Source organism: Pleurodeles waltl, chromosome 1_1 (genome assembly GCF_031143425.1).
Source record: "Pleurodeles waltl isolate 20211129_DDA chromosome 1_1, aPleWal1.hap1.20221129, whole genome shotgun sequence".
Classification (NCBI taxonomy): Eukaryota; Metazoa; Chordata; class Amphibia; order Caudata; family Salamandridae; genus Pleurodeles; species Pleurodeles waltl.
The window spans coordinates 968604787-968621118 of record NC_090436.1 but is presented as its reverse complement, the minus strand read 5'-3'; the positions used below and the strand labels follow the sequence as shown (position 1 = coordinate 968621118).

The following is a 16332-nucleotide window of genomic DNA, read 5'->3' as shown; positions in this document are numbered from 1 at the left end:
CCAGCAGCTGTTGCCATTACACAAAAACCTCTTACTCCATGTAGACTTAAATGATACTTTGAGGCTTCTAGCTGCTTATGTCAGGATCAAGGTGTTGGGCAATCACTGGGTTATGGAAGGCACACAGATTTCGAAATGGGAGTAAAGTAAATTAGTTCCCTTTTTGGAAGAATTCACACACTCTAGTTGACAGTCATCAAGTGATGGATGACTATGAGGCAGTTGTCAGTCCATGACTGGTGCTGATGGGAAAAAGAGGTAGGGGGAGAGACAAATTTGAGTATTCTTTTCATAGAGATGACAGTAGAATTCAAAGCAAGAGGTGATATCACCAAGGATAGTGTGTGTAAAGGAAGAAAAGAAGGGGCCCAGCGCTGACAGATGTTGGACAACTAACATGGTTGGATTTGGGCACCAAATGCTGCTGGGATCTACATAGCACCACCGAATTGAGACCGTCCAACGGCCCTCTGGCCACCACACCTCTAATGTGCCCAATGTCACACCTCACCCATCCCCCAATGACACATCAACCATTCCCTGATGACAACTTTCACCACAAGCTGCTGAGTGCTGTGAGCTAACACTGGGGAGACGGTCAACTGCAGGCCCAACCTTGGCGAGGAGCTTGACACTGAGAATAGAATAAGGCAGTTTATAGTACACGCCTTTCTCACACTGCAATCCCTGTTTATTTGACATGCCTGGCGTCTTGCATGCGTTTGTGTGGACAGACAAAACACTAGACAATGCAAGACCACAAAAAGTCGTATTATATTGACTGGAATTTTAGTTTAAGCCTTCGTACCTAGAACCAATTAAAAGTTAATGTGCCATGCAGAGACTTCAGCCCTGGCATAATATCCAAATGCCTTCTCAATCCTATGCCTGAGAATCATGGCTCGTGAACGCTCTGGCACCTGTACTGTCAGCAGGTGGAGACTCAAGACTACATTTCCCATGTGCCAGTGATTTCTTCAGTTTCCCTGCAGACGGGCTCCCGTGGGGGTGGCCGGTGCATACTTCCTCATTTTTCACTACACACAAGAGCAGCCGGCGCTCCAGCCGTTGTTGTCACAAAGTAGTTACACTGCTGCCTCCGAACTTGCCTCAGGCGGCTGGTTCCTAGCAGCTGAAACTCGAACTGCACTCTGAGGCGGTGGGTGACCTCTAAGGGTGCGAGTCGCGGTAGCAACGCGTGGAATGAACGCAACGCGGGCCGCCAGCGTCAAGAGTACAAAGATGAGCTGGGACGAAGACGAGGAAGACGAGGGAGAGGAGTGCGAAGGCTGCGAACTGGAGACACTGGGGTAAGTGCACCTCTACGCATCTCCGCGCCTCTGCATCCGGCTGTTTTATTTTGGTGATGTATACACTTGTCGATCTGTTAGCCTGGGTCACTAACGGGCATCTAGAGCCAGACATTGCCACAGCTGCCAGTGCCTTATCTCGTAGTAAGATGGGGTTTGGGAATACGACAAAAGACCTCCAAAGTGCTCGTCTTGCAAGCTGGCCGCTCCGATGGGGAAGTTAACATGATCAGCCACCACATTATTCGGTTAAGGTTCCAGAGGCTGCATCAAACCGAGTTCCTGGGTTCATTGCACACAACTAAGCGACCAATGTAATGCCGGGCAATGTACTCGAAACGTCCGTCGACTGATTATTAATATTCAGACCCCAGTTGTGCCTAGGCGGCCGGGCTGTCGTCTCCTTGGTAACGTTTACCCAGTGACGTGTGAGAGACACTTCTACAGAGGCCTCGCGCGGTGCTTCCGAGGCAAGTCGAGTCTTTTTGGGGTACCATTTCGCATCGGGGTTAATACGAGGGTGTTTTTGTTGTGCTGCACTCGCTTTATATTTGACTTTCACTGTTTATTTGACTGTCAAGCTCTTACATGTAATCGTTATTTGCACTATACCCCCAGTCACCATGTCCCTGCATCTCACGCTAGTTATTTAGCTTTTTTACTCTCTCTCGTTCTTTGGAGCTGTTTCTCGCTCTCACTATGTCGCCGTCTTTCTCCATTTCATTCACTTACCCCTCTCTCACCCTTCTTCCATTTCTCTCTTTTATCTCCCTTGACTACAGCCGTGTATGCAGGGAACGAGTGCTACACAACTAACTCCACAAAACGGGCCAGCTCCTTTAGGCCCATGTGTGTCATTGAATTAAATCACCTGCTTAGTTTGTTTACTTGTTCGTATGTGTTTTAAGTATATTTCCTTACGCACCACCCGCAAGTCTCTTTGTAATCCTAGCATAGGAGCAGGTTGGCAGAGGATTAGAGGAGTAGAACTAATGGTAGGAGGTAGGGCACAAAGTCAGGGTGTAGTATGTGGCTGACTGGAGACGTAGCAATGGACCTGGTAGACAAGTTGTAGTTAACACCTTTCTTTGTGATAGCGCATGCCCTGAGAGTATGATGCAGTGGTGGAAGCTCCTTCTCCTACCTCGCAGCTAAGACATGGAAGCAAACCCCCCTCCTTCACACCTCACACACCCTCCTCGACTTAAGGAAAAAGCTCAAGACATGGCTCTTTGAGGAGTAGCCACTGACGCACAGCAACAGCCCTGAACACCTGGATACACCCTTGGGTGATAAGCCACGTTTTTCAAATCCAGTGATTGATTGATGGATAGTGTTAGCCTACGTGGTTGGTTACACGTAATCCTGAACAGGTTAGACCACTTCTGAATTTTAATTCATTGTAGTACACTCTGTGCAGATTGCTCCTATGTGTTCCTAGTAAATAAGAATGCATTTCGTCATAGATTTTTGAAAATCCATCCATGATCGAGAAGGTAATGTGCCAAGTCTGTTTGCAGGGTCCTCCTGGCTCTCTAGCAGGCAGGTGCCACACACAAGCTTCCCTACTGAGAAAGTTGTTTTGGAGAGCACCGTCAGGGGCCAGTCAGATTAATTAACTGAATGTATTTAATTTTCAGGTAATTACATTGTCTAGTCCTTGACAGTGCAGTTCGGCACACAAATCCTCATTTTTTGCATTCTTCCCTGCATGGAACAATGTGTACTTGTTCTGTACAGTGTCTCCTCTACGTCTATCCTTTTTTAGGCGATAAAGAAACAACAGAATTGCCATCAGTTTTGCATTTATTTACCACAGATTGGATTTATATGAACTTTTCCACATCATGGCGGCCATGCCAAGAGACCTTCTCCCTTCCCTCACATCTTGCCTGGAAGACCAAGAAATGGAATGCTGTTGTTTACCAGAGAGAGCGAGAGAGAGAGAGATTTCTGCTCTTTGGGCTCAAGTATTACTTAGCCTCTTCTTTACGGTGCTCACAAATTCTTGTGTCCAGTCCTGCTGAATAGGCATGGTTGTTTTGTGGTGGGGTACCATATTAATACACAAAACAAGCAACAGACCCTCCAGGAAAGACAAAAAACATCAAGACGAAATAATCCACATATTTATAAGGTTGCCAATGGCTCCATGTTAGTATTATGATGTTAGTATTATGTCTATGTTTCAAGACCACAAATTCGGTTTGACAATATGTCCAGTGCTGGAGTGGGGAACCAAAAGCAGCCCATGCAAAAATGGTCAAAGCTGCCCGCTCCCTTCCCCTTCTTGTTTTATTGCTCGCTTTCCATCCTTCCAGTCTCTCACTCTCCTTCTCTCCTCCCTCTCTTCTCTCTCTCTCCTACGCACTGTTGTGCATGTGCAGTGAGGGGTGGTGGACATGGTGAAAGTGGACAGGAGGGATCATGGTATATTTCAGCCATTCTTTCTGACCTTATCAAATATTAGCAGAAGTCTCTTTGATGTATACTGGACTGTTCAACATAAGTCTGGAGAACTGGATCCATGCCAGATTTCTAGGCTATCTATACAGGGAGTGCAGAATTATTAGGCAAGTTGTATTTTTGAGGATTAATTTTATTATTGAACAACAACCATGTTCTCAATGAACCCAAAAAACTCATTAATATCAAAGCTGAATATTTTTGGAAGTAGTTTTTAGTTTGTTTTTAGTTTTAGCTATGTTAGGGGGATATCTGTGTGTGCAGGTGACTATTACTGTGCATAATTATTAGGCAACTTAACAAAAAACAAATATATACCCATTTCAATTATTTATTATTACCAGTGAAACCAATATAACAACTCAACATTCACAAATATACATTTCTGACATTCAAAAACAAAACAAAAACAAATCAGTGACCAATATAGCCACCTTTCTTTGCAAGGACACTCAAAAGCCTGCCATCCATGGATTCTGTCAGTGTTTTGATCTGTTCACCATCAACATTGCGTGCAGCAGCAACCACAGCCTCCCAGACACTGTTCAGAGAGGTTTACTGTTTTCCCTCCTTGTAAATATCACATTTGATGATGGACCAAAGGTTCTCAATGGGGTTCAGATCAGGTGAACAAGGAGGCCATGTCATTAGATTTCCTTCTTTTATACCCTTTCTTGCCAGCCACGCTGTGGAGTACTTGGACGCGTGTGATGGAGCATTGTCCTGCATGAAAATCATGTTTTTCTTGAAGGATGCAGACTTCTTCCTGTACCACTGCTTGAAGAAGGTGTCTTCCAGGAACTGGCAGTAGGACTGGGAGTTGAGCTTGACTCCATCCTCAACCCGAAAAGGCCCCACAAGCTCATCTTTGATGATACCAGCCCAAACCAGTACTCCACCTCCACCTTGCTGGCGTCTGAGTCGGACTGGAACTCTCTGCCCTTTACCAATCCAGCCACGGGCCCATCCATCTGGCCCATCAAGACTCACTCTCATTTCATCAGTCCATAAAACCTTAGAAAAATCAGTCTTGAGATATTTCTTGGCCCAGTCTTGACGTTTCAGCTTGTGTGTCTTGTTCAGTGGTGGTCGTCTTTCAGCCTTTCTTACCTTGGCCATGTCTCTGAGTATTGCACACCTTGTGCTTTTGGGCACTCCAGTGATGTTGCAGCTCTGAAATATGGCCAAACTGGTGGCAAGTGGCATCGTGGCAGCTGCACGCTTGACTTTTCTCAGTTCATGGGCAGTTATTTTGCGCCTTGGTTTTTCCACACGCTTCTTGCGACCCTGTTGACTATTTTGAATGAAACGCTTGATTGTTCGATGATCACGCTTCAGAAGCTTTGCAATTTTAAGAGTGCTGCATCCCTCTGCAAGATATCTCACTATTTTTGACTTTTCTGAGCCTGTCAAGTCCTTCTTTTGACCCATTTTGCCAAAGGAAAGGAAGTTGCCTAATAATTATGCACACCTGATATAGGGTGTTGATGTCATTAGACCACACCCCTTCTCATTACAGAGATGCACATCACCTAATATGCTTAATTGGTAGTAGGCTTTCGAGCCTATACAGCTTGGAGTAAGACAACATGCATAAAGAGGATGATGTGGTCAAAATACTCATTTGCCTAATAATTCTGCACTCCCTGTATAAGATAATAATGTATATACAAACTATACATTTAAGTAGAGCTCATTTACACAGTGAATGGTAATCCTGAAAATATGGTGCTTTTCCAGCACTCCTGAACCTAGATAAGATACCCCGATATGATATCCAGTTGCTGACCTTGAACTGCTCTTTCTATACCCCACGCCCTCATCACCAACTCAGGCCCATGTGCACACCGACACATACATGCACTACTTAGCCATGAATAATAACCCTGTCTTCAGGTTCTGAAATTATGGGTTTGAAGAGTAGCCCTCAGAATTTCCTGACTCTGGAGTTTCCACGGCTTCCTGCATGCTTGGTACTTGCCCACTGGTTTAGCAATGCAGTCATGTGCTCTGCATGAGGACCTGGTGTGACTTCCTCATGCTTCATCAATGTTGCTCAGACGTTCACAAATTGTTGTGTAACCACCACTATGCAGAAATGCAGTGCAGTGGAGCTAGCTGTGGATTCCTGGAAGTAACATGGTGGAAAGATCAAGTCCTGCATGTGCACACGAGTGGAAGGGATGGATATGGTATTGTAGCCTTTATATAACACTTCTTGTGCATTTTTGGATTGGTAGCAGGTTACACCATTGGGGAGACCATGATTGGCAGAGAGTTGTACTTGTGCTCCAGTGTGGCAAGCATTGTGGGAAGCATGCAGGTGTTGTGCATGCACGATCAGAGCCTTGGTCTTGAGGGCAATTTCCTGTAACCGTATGGAGAGCGTTGATCAGCTCTGCCACTGATCTTGTCTGCCCTATTTCGGTTACAGCTGGATTGCAGCTTCCTTTCCTCTATTGCATATTCAGCACTTTCAGGAACAAACTTCTCTTTTTAGCTTTTGGACATGTTTAGACGTTTTATATTGGGAGCAAATAAGAAAAGAATGTTCTGGAACAGTGGTTCCCAACCTGTGGTCCTGGGGCCTTTGGGGGTCCGCGAAGCCTCCTCAGAGGGTCAGCTACCGCTTAGAAATGTAAATAATATTTATAGATTAGGTTCCCAGCTTACACTAATGACTTATTGGGGGTGGTCCCCGGATTCCAATAATGATTCAGTGGGGGTCCCCTGTTCCAGTAATGATAAAGTGAGGGTCCACAGAAGTCAAAAGATTTGGAACCACTGTTCGAGAAGTTGGCACTATGTATTAGAAGAAAGATCATTTTTTACTTACTCGCAGTCCTTACTTTCAGCTCTCTTGCAGATGCTACAATAGGAAGAGATATGGGGCCAGATGTATGAAAAAAAACCTTAGCGAATCGCAAATAGCGATTTTAAAGAAATCGCTATTTCTGAGTCGCAAAATGCAATGTAACAAAATTGCGATTCGGAAATAGCGATTTCTTAAAAATCGCTAATGCAAATTGCGAGGCCCAAATACCGAATCGCAAAAATATTTGCTATTCGGTATTTGAAAATTGCAAATTGCCAAAACGGACACCTGGCACAGCCGGATGGCATCACAAGCAGGAAGTGAGTCAGCCTAGGTCGTTTCCAGGAGCCACACCCAAATAAGCAGTGAGAGAGACACAGCCCAGCCCCAGGGAGCAAGTCTGTGAGCAAGCCAGGACTTTACATCAACATGGCCAATGCTGCTAATGGGAAGGAGAATGGAGAGAGGAAGAGAAAGCTGAAGTTCAGTGAGCAAGAATTGGAGGTACTCACTGAGGAGGTGGTGAGGAGCCGTGACCGGCTATTTGGGAAGAGCTCACTCCAGGTCCCAGAGAGTGAGAAGCGAAAACTCTGGGGTGATGTCTAGACCAAAATCTGCGCAGTGCTCAGTGGAGGAGATAAGAAAGAGGTGGTACGACCTGCGTTCCTGTGCCAAGGAGAGGGTGGCTAGCAGGCTAAAGGAGGCAAGGATCACAGGAGGCGGACCATCCACCCAGACACCCTCCACCCCCATGGAAGACCTGGTGGAGTCGACACTGCTCCCAGAAGCTGTCACTGACATAGACACGTCCGGCAAGCCCAGCACCAGTAAAGGTAAGTCCAATAATGAAATGTAACCCCATATATGTATGTACAAATGCCCCTTAGGAAATAGTAAGTAGTGCAAACCATTGTGATAAGTACTCCATTCCACATCTTAGATGCGGCACAACAATGCCTTATGGGAGTGGAAGTCCACAACCCAGAGCAGAAATTAACACATAGAATGCAATTAAGTAGAGCGACACCCAGAAGAACACAACACCCACTCCATAGTGATACGATGTAAGTGTATATTTATTACCATTGTGCAACATTTGGTGATACATAAATACATAAATGACATGCTGCACATTGTCGTTGCAGATGGCCCAGGCCCAGCAGCAGCACATTGAGCCATTGTGGGGAATGCAGAAACTCAGCCTCCATCCGACTCTAAAACCAGCGAGTCATTTAGTATTGCGCCAATCAGACGCAGGGCAAGGGTGTTACCTCTCCCCGATTTAAGCCTGCACTGGGATGACATGCGGGATGAAGGCCACACTCCATCCCCAGAAGCCAGATCTACTGTAAGGCAGCAGTCACTGCTCCAGCATCACTCAACTCCCCGCAGGAGGCCTCACGATGCAGGCACACAGCACACGAAAGTAGGTGAGGGCCCATCATTCTTCGGTGGCCTGGAATCATCAATGCTGAAAGTGCAGCGCATGCAAAACAAAAACATGAGGGCAATGCACAGGCAGATGCAGGCACACAATGCCAACATGGGGGGCTGCAGAAGCAGTTGGAGTGTCTGAATACAAACATTTGTAAGCTGCATCAGGGACAGCTAACAGCTGCGGAGGACACCAGGGAACTGACCAATGCAGTAAAGGAACTCTACTGAGATCAGGCATGAGCGAGTCATCCACAGCAGGCATGAAAGGCGATTCATGGGGATGTTCAGTGGCTTTTGTAGATTAGTCAATCGCCTAGCTACATCTACTGACCGCACAGGTGGAGGTAGCACATAGCAGTCAGGATGTTGCCCAGGGACTGGTCCAGATTACCAACGTTCTAGATACTATGCTGGCAAATTGCAGTGCTACACCCAGTGAACTTGGAGTTGGGGATACTGAGGAATCATCTAGCCTCAGCAGCCTTGCAGTGCCCATGATGGATCCTAGGCGTCGCAGTGCCAAGCACAGCACTGCCACTGAGGCTGATACAAGAGGTGCCGGCAAGGCCATTGCGCACTCAAGTGGAATGCGTGGCCGTAAAAAGTGACTTTGATGGCCAAAGGGGACTAACTGCACATGTTGAATTACAGTAAACTATGAAAACAATAGTGTGACACTGTAAGTGGCTCATTTATGACACATGTGTATTGCTTTGTCCTAGTGACATGTATGTTACCTGAAGTCAAGGTAATAAAGGTGCTAACTACCAGAACACATGTCAGTGAGGTTGTGTTGTCATGACTTACATCTGAAATGGTTGTGCGTGATGTCAGCATGCCTTTTCCTGCCCTCTGCTGCACTGGTCCTGTCTGCTGGCTGTGGGGGTGGTATAGGATCATCATCATCATCTGAGTCTGGCTCTGATATTTCCACAGGTATGCCCCTGGTGGTAGCTATATTGTGCAAGATCGCACATGTGGCCACTATTCTACAGGTCGTGTCCGGGCTGTACTGTAGTGCCCCTCCACTTTTGTGGATGCACCGGGAGCCACTCTTCAGCAGGCCAAAGGTGCGCTCCACCACATTGCGGGTTGCCCTGTGTGCTGAATTGTATCTCTGCTCTGCTGGTGTTGCAGGATTTAGGTAGGGCGTCATCATGTAGGTGCGCACTGCGTAGGCACTGTCTCATGGAAGGAACAGAGGGTATAATGAGTAGCTGAGCCATCTGACGTCACACTGCCATCAATGCACCATTGTAAAGAGGGAAAATACCTAGTAGATATCCTTCACCAAATTCCCCAGCTAGCAGTCTTGTATGAATCCCGCTGTGGCGAAAGATGTACGAATCATGTGTGCTCCCTGGGTACCTGGCCACGAGATCAGTTATGATATAGGAGGCATTGCATATCACCTGTATATTCATGGAATGTTGGTATTTATGGTTGCGGTACACATACTCTGTGGCCGATGGTGGACAGATTACAGCATGTGTCCCATCTATGGCACCTAGGACGTGGGGGAACTGTGTTATCTGGTAGAAATCTATTTTTGTCTGCTGTCCTGTGGGGTGTGGGGGAATCTGATGTACTGGTGTATCCTACTCAGCATGGCGTTTAGAAATGCTTTGAAAAATCTAGAGAGGGCACTCTGTGATACCCCTCCAGCTGCTGCTATGACCCTTTGATAGCTCCCTGAGGCAAGTAGGTGCAGGGAGCATAATACCTGCACATGGGTGGGCATGCTATTGGCCCTGTGTTCAACCTGTACTTCTCAAATATTTCCTCCTCAGTCTGGTCAAAAAGGGTAATGCACACTCTGAAAATGTGCTCCTGTCTCCTCCTCCCTCTCCTCAAACCTGCCAAGATCCTCATTCTCCACGCCATGACATAATGTGCAGCCATTGTGGAAAAGAGTCTGAGGCATTCTGGGCCTCTTTATATAGGTTGCACCTGGTTACCACCTGGTTTTAATCTGTGGTAAATTGCATGTGCAAAAGGCCATTCTGCGAAAATTAGCAATTTGCAAATATTTGATGCATCTAATTGCAACATGGTTTTGCGTGTCACATTTTGCGTCTCGCAATTTCCGACGTGAAATACCAATTCTGTATTTGCTAGTCGCTATTCCGACTTGCAATTTGCAAAATGCTAATAGCGATTTGGTATTTCATGTCGCAAATTGCGAGACGCAAAATGTGACACGCAAAACCATGTTGCTTCGCAAAAAATCGCAAATATTGCGATTCCTTGTTTTTGACCTGCAAATGCCTTTCATGCATCAAAGACCACGTTTTTGCATTCGCAAACGGACGATTTCTGCGATTCCCACCGTTTGCGAATGCAAAATCGTTTGATACATCTGGCCCATGATCTTTTAGTAGCCGAGCTCCTGGGAACCTGCTCGCTGTTTGCTTGGCCAAACTGTGTGATCTTAGGCAAATAACTCTGTGGTGATGTTCTCTGATTCTGTCCACATTGGCAGCACTTAGAAACCGGCTAACCGCAGTATTTAGCACTTTATAAAAATAGGGATATAAAATACTACGTCCCTGGTTGTGTGGAGTGCAAAACCGAGCTCATAAACACACCGGGACATGTATCATTTGCACCACATTCGAGCATCTGAGCCTGATTTTCAGATGTGTACGAAATGATAAGTATCACAGTCTTTTGCGTTTGTTGTTTCAGCATATTTCCGATTTTGTGTTTGCTGTGGCCATTAATGAAAAAGCTGGTGTTAGGAATGAAATGTATGTAAGCTTTATAGACTTCCAAGCATTAAACACACACTGCACTAAGACAGCCTCTGAAGCGTTGGCGCTTACCTGTTTTTAACACTGTACCAATCTCTTAACGAGTCCGCAAATAGCACAAACACTCGCCCGTTATAGCCCGGTGGTAGAGGCTTACATAACATCGAAGTTGTCATGCAACTGTTTAATGAGAGTAAGTATGTAGTTGTTGTCCACACCCTGTTGCTGACCTAGTTGGATCCATATTAGCCACCTCTATTATCCTGAGATTGCATTGCTCTGCATTGGAGTCATAACCCATAACCAAGTGTTATTAGGTGAACGTCACCGTGTTTTTCCTTCATGTTTTATATTTCCTGCTTGCACACCGGCAGTGCCGTGCTCTCCTTGTCTTTTTTTCCATTGTTCTGCAACACAATGCAATACTTACTAATTCACTGTTGTAATGTTTCTGCCTGGAAGCAAAGACTGTTCTACTTGTAGGGTCTGATTCACAACGCATGTATCTAGAGTAAGAGTCACTTAAATCTAACTGCAATGCTTATTAATTCAAAATAATTGAATACTAGTCGAAATTACTAAAGAAGAAACAAAAAAATGAAAATCCAAATTACGTAAATTCTAATTTGTCCAAGGTGCCAGTGTATGCTTAGAAGCCTTTACCACTAACATAAGAACACACCCCACTCCATTCCTACTTAAGAAACACCTAAGTACTCAGTTTTCTGCCCTTTTAAACTAATGTTTCTCTTCTAATCCTAATTCATTGACATGATCTTAATGCGTAATGACTCAGATGTACTATTTTACTACAAGTAAGATATGAAATATACATCATTAATAGATTTTTGTCTTGTATCTGATGTAAATTAAATTTAGTTCTACGTAAAGGGTCCTCTAAACAAATAACTGGCATGTCTAACATACATGGAATACCTAAAACATGCACGAGGACTCTCGAAGACAGGTAACTTACTCACGTATAACCAGTGAAAGTGTGGGGCAACCTACAAAGTAATATGTGACGGCGGGGACATTAAGGGTGGGTACCCATGAAAACGTGGAGTTTCGGATGAGTGATCAAGGACACGCAATTCAAATTCAGTGAGCACACATACTTAGTATGCTTTACAAACAAACGATTGAAGAGGCTTGTTTCAATTACAGTTACATCTAAATTAAAGGAATAAGCCAGTCTCAAACAGCAATCAATTTGATAGTCATTGATACGTTAAGGAAGTTGGGGCTTCCTTGGAAAAAAGTCAGAAACGGGCAAGAAAAAAAGAAAGACGTCGATGTAAGAATAAACATTTTTAAAGCTAGACACTGTCCAGTAGCAAGTTGCACTTGAGGAAGTTACGCAAGAGGAAGTTAATATAAATAGCCCTTAGTCAGCCATGTTTGTGGATACCAACATTTCTTGTCGTGTTTACTTAATGTGTAAGTCATGCCTGCTTAGATTAGGGTCAATGGAGTCAAAACTTTGTCAATGAGAGGAAGAAAACTAAGAATTGAAAAGGTAAAATGTTTTAGGCCATAATCTCTAAAGCATTTATACAACTATGTTTAAAACTCAATTATCTCAAAAGTGTGGCTCAGATTTTACTGCATCCTATCACGTATGCCCATGTCACAGGCTGAGGAAAATACGTTTTCTATCAGGATTTTACCTGTACGTATGCTATTAATAAAGTTTAGCAGAATCATTAAATAATATATGTCCTTGCAGGTATAATTGCTGTCAGAAGCACTTTCTGGCGATGGAATAACACACGTGTGCTTGTGTGTGAGAATATATATATTCTGCTTGATCTATTTATTGCAAAGAGTTCATACATAACGCATATTTTAGGGTGTATATATGCTTAACCGACAATCAGTATGCAAGTAATCGAGTGTTGAGCAAACTGTTTATGCCGTTTCTATTGGTGGTGTTAAAGATTGTGGGACAAATAACAACGTTCTGTGTAATTAGAAATTCGTTCTTTTACAGAATTCAGCAACCGTCAGTAGGTGACATTTGGAAAATTTTCACACTCAATTAATGAAGCAGAGACATAGGATTGTGGGGAGATATCATCCTAATATCATACTGCAGCAACTTGTGTCCCTTAGCATTATTCACCCCAGCCATAGCCTTCGATACAGCGCATGGCTCTACTGCACAAAGGTGAAGTGGTGGTGGGCAAACAGTTTTGGCCCACTTGGGGCCTTGTAGGATTTTGGCAGAAGGCATACTCTGTCATAAACTTGTCTGATGTCTTGTCCACCGTTATTAGAAGTGCCTACAGCACTTGCAGTACGGCAGCTGGGGTATCCATCATGTTCGGACGGAGTATCCCGTCCGCAAAACTCTAAATAAAGCTTTTGGTTCCTTGGATAATAACTAAACTGCAAGTGGCCTTGCAGTACTTTTCTGCAAAATGTACTAAATTGGATCTAGAGTCAGATAGTGTCCCCTGTGTTCCCTGATTTTATTTAGTGTATATCTCATCAACCCTTTGGGCTGCACTGCCTTACAATGACATCACGCAGCTTTACATCATGGCGGAAGAGCCGACAGCCAAGTATGTGCCTTTTGATAAATTCCTCAAATGAATCTGGATGTTTTGTGCAAAATATCTGTCTGTGGAAGAATTGCAGACCCATCTTGAGCTCACCCAGTTTGCGCCAAACCATTGGCACCCTCATGCTTCTTTGTGAGCTCACTTCCAAATCACCGTATGCTATTAATCCTTACTTCTTAGCTGTGTTACCAGAAGCATCCCAGACTGTCAAAAACAGTTGTGCTCAACCTTTTCATTCGGATAGAGCCCCTCTGAATCCATGTTGGAAACCGTGGGCCCCAGACTAAATAATTTCTCTGATTTGAATATCAAAACAGCTACATTAAGATTGAGAAAGGTGCCCGGATTATGAAATATTTTCTTTAGTTCACAAAAAAAAATATAAAAAAATCTAAACTTTAATTTTAATGAAGAAGTAGCAGCTTTTCATAATATGTGTTTAATTCTAAAAGACTGTGCGATGTGCAGTACTCTAGCTTACCACTGTGTCACCCCTGGGGCACACTGTGTTGTTGTCAGCATATACCAGTGCATCAATTCAGCCTATCAGTCGCCCATACTCAATTTTGTCTGCTGTGCTTGTGCTGCTCTTACAAATCAAGCTAAGGACACCAACTTAAATTGAAGCCTCAAATTTCAAATTCCTTCACTTTTACAGACAGTTTTTCATTTTCAAGTATTCATTTAGCTTTTTTTAGGTATATACAATTTACCTATCTGGTAACATCTTTTTATTTTACGAAGAGTCAGGGACCCCCTTAAGTAGTTGTTGTGGCCCCAAGTGACCCGAGGGCTCCAGATTAAGGAACACTGGTCTAAAGAAAATAGCTGCCCACAAAGACCCTGAATTGATCCAGACTCAAGTAAGTTAGAAGGATGGCTCAGTGACTTGAACTCTCACTACCAAAGAAGCACTAATATCTAGGTCACCGTTTGGAATCCTGGAAAAGAAGGCTCAGCCATCCATTATTCCAAAGGTCATGTAATTGAGCTCCATTACAGTGGAACATTGTACATTTTTATCTACAGAGCTTAGAGATGATAGAAGTGTGGGATGAAGCACTATATAAACAAGCATTGGCAAAGCCAATAGGTTTCGCTTCTGCAAGACATACTGGCTTTGTTAAGGATTTTTTAAAGATGTTGCACAGCAAAGTAAATAAAACTAAAGCGCTATGGTGCTGCCAGCATTGACTACTTCATAGCGCTTTCTTTTTATTTACTTTATGGCATGATGCACAGCAACATCTTAAAAAACATTAACAAAGCCTGTAGCCACGATCTAAATAACTTCATCCACCATTGATAAAGAACCTTGCAGGTCTCTTGACCTCCCGATTCATCTTGCAAACCCGTTCTTACTTACGTATTAGGTCTCAAATCATTCCCTCCCCCACATGTATGTCCCTTTGCTCCCTAGCTAGGCTTGTGTGCATATATAAATAAGAATTAAAGCAAAGTGTGTGCTCTCCAATCTTCTCTCACAATGGATTTGAAGCAGTGACCTTGCAATGGACTTAACTACAGAATCCACACAGTGCTGAACTCAAAAATAGACTAATGCCATTTCAGAAGGCAGATCTGGTCGCCTGAGAATCTTTATCACCGAGAGACCACGAGGTTTAAGGCTCCAAACACATTAGAAACTTTCCTTATCATGACCTGCTGCAGGAAAAGGAAGTCGGTAGATTATGTGATGAGCCACTGTTATTCGAGACAGCAGCCTAAACAGAGAAATGACTGGAACTGATCCTGATCTCATAATGTAACTGAAGCTGCCCCGGCACCTACGGGGCAGCATAAACCCACATGATCTTCGAAAGGCAGGCATTATTCCAAATGGAAACTTGTGGCAAACAACTTGGTGCAGTCCATTTCCACAGAAATGGAAAATCCATCAACAGAGGCGCAAATTAAAATCAAAGAAAAGAGCTGCAAGGGAACTGCACTTGCTCCACCGAAGTACCGCCGGGGGATTGAGAGTGAGAAGAAAGGCAAGCTGCACGCTTACAGCACTTATACCTTTCGAATGAAGAACAAAAGGGGTGTTTTCTCAACTTCACATGCTGCCTCCGCACAGTCCTGGGGTTCTGCTAACTCCAAGGTAAGAGAACAGTTGCCTAAAATGTGCATCTTTTTCTTATAGAAGAGTGTGAGGGCAGCAGATACAAAGATGCAGACAGCAAAATCATTCCCATGGAGTCACCTTGGAGCGAATGCAGCATCTTCAGAAAAACAGTGATGATTTAATTGCCTACAAATATATATATATATATATATGTATACATAAATAAGAAAACCACCACAAAGTAAAACCACAGGATTGCAGGGGCTGCAAATGAAGCTGCAGTTCCATGACATTATCCATTTTGACTATATTGCTTTAGATTTCCGGACAATACAAAAAGAGTACCTGCACTACTGGATCCTGCAGTGTAAGGAAACTGGCCACTGGAAGCAGTACCTGATCCTGCCTCCATAGATGGAGAAAAACTCAAACTCAGGAAGAAGACGGAGGCGAGGAGGAGCCGCTGCCCAATAGGAATCATGGAAAAGAGAGTGACATGGGAGCCAACCAGTTGAAAGTGATGTGGTAGCCATGTGGGAGCCAGACAGTTGTGAGTAAAGGTATTGTGAGAGCCATGTGGGAGCCAGCCCGTGGTAACTAAAGGTAAGTAATGGGACTGCTGTAAGTCCCTTTTTAAGATTTGTTTTAAATACAAGAGATGTCACAAGCACAGCACAAGCTCTAGGCAGGCAAAACCTAAAAACTCATTATTTTTACAGTGCAATGAGGTCTAAGATTCCCCAGACCGTGGAAAATACACAATCTTGAATGCAGTGTTTTGTGAACAGCAAAGACAGTCCCACCCTCCTCCATTTGTAAACTGTTTCCTAATTTCATTTGGATCCGGTCATAATAGCCACATTGCCCTTTGTGAGAGTCTTCCCAAGACAAATAGGCCCAGATTTAAGAAAAGTGG

The 16332-nt window shown here is 44.1% G+C and overlaps 1 protein-coding gene across 2 annotated transcripts in view; it reads left to right on the top strand.

Moving 5' to 3' along the window:
• The first annotated feature begins 1017 nt into the window (after nucleotides 1-1017).
• Nucleotides 1018-16332, top strand: part of DAPP1 (dual adaptor of phosphotyrosine and 3-phosphoinositides 1) — a 198299-nt gene continuing 182984 nt past the window's right edge. The window contains exon 1 of one of the 2 annotated variants that reach the window (XM_069230233.1): nucleotides 1018-1310. In XM_069230233.1, coding sequence (XP_069086334.1) covers nucleotides 1204-1310 — 107 coding nt within the window. In that variant the 5' untranslated portion in view covers nucleotides 1018-1203. The remainder of the gene's footprint in view (nucleotides 1311-16332) is intronic. The other variant, XM_069230234.1, reaches the window with a different exon arrangement.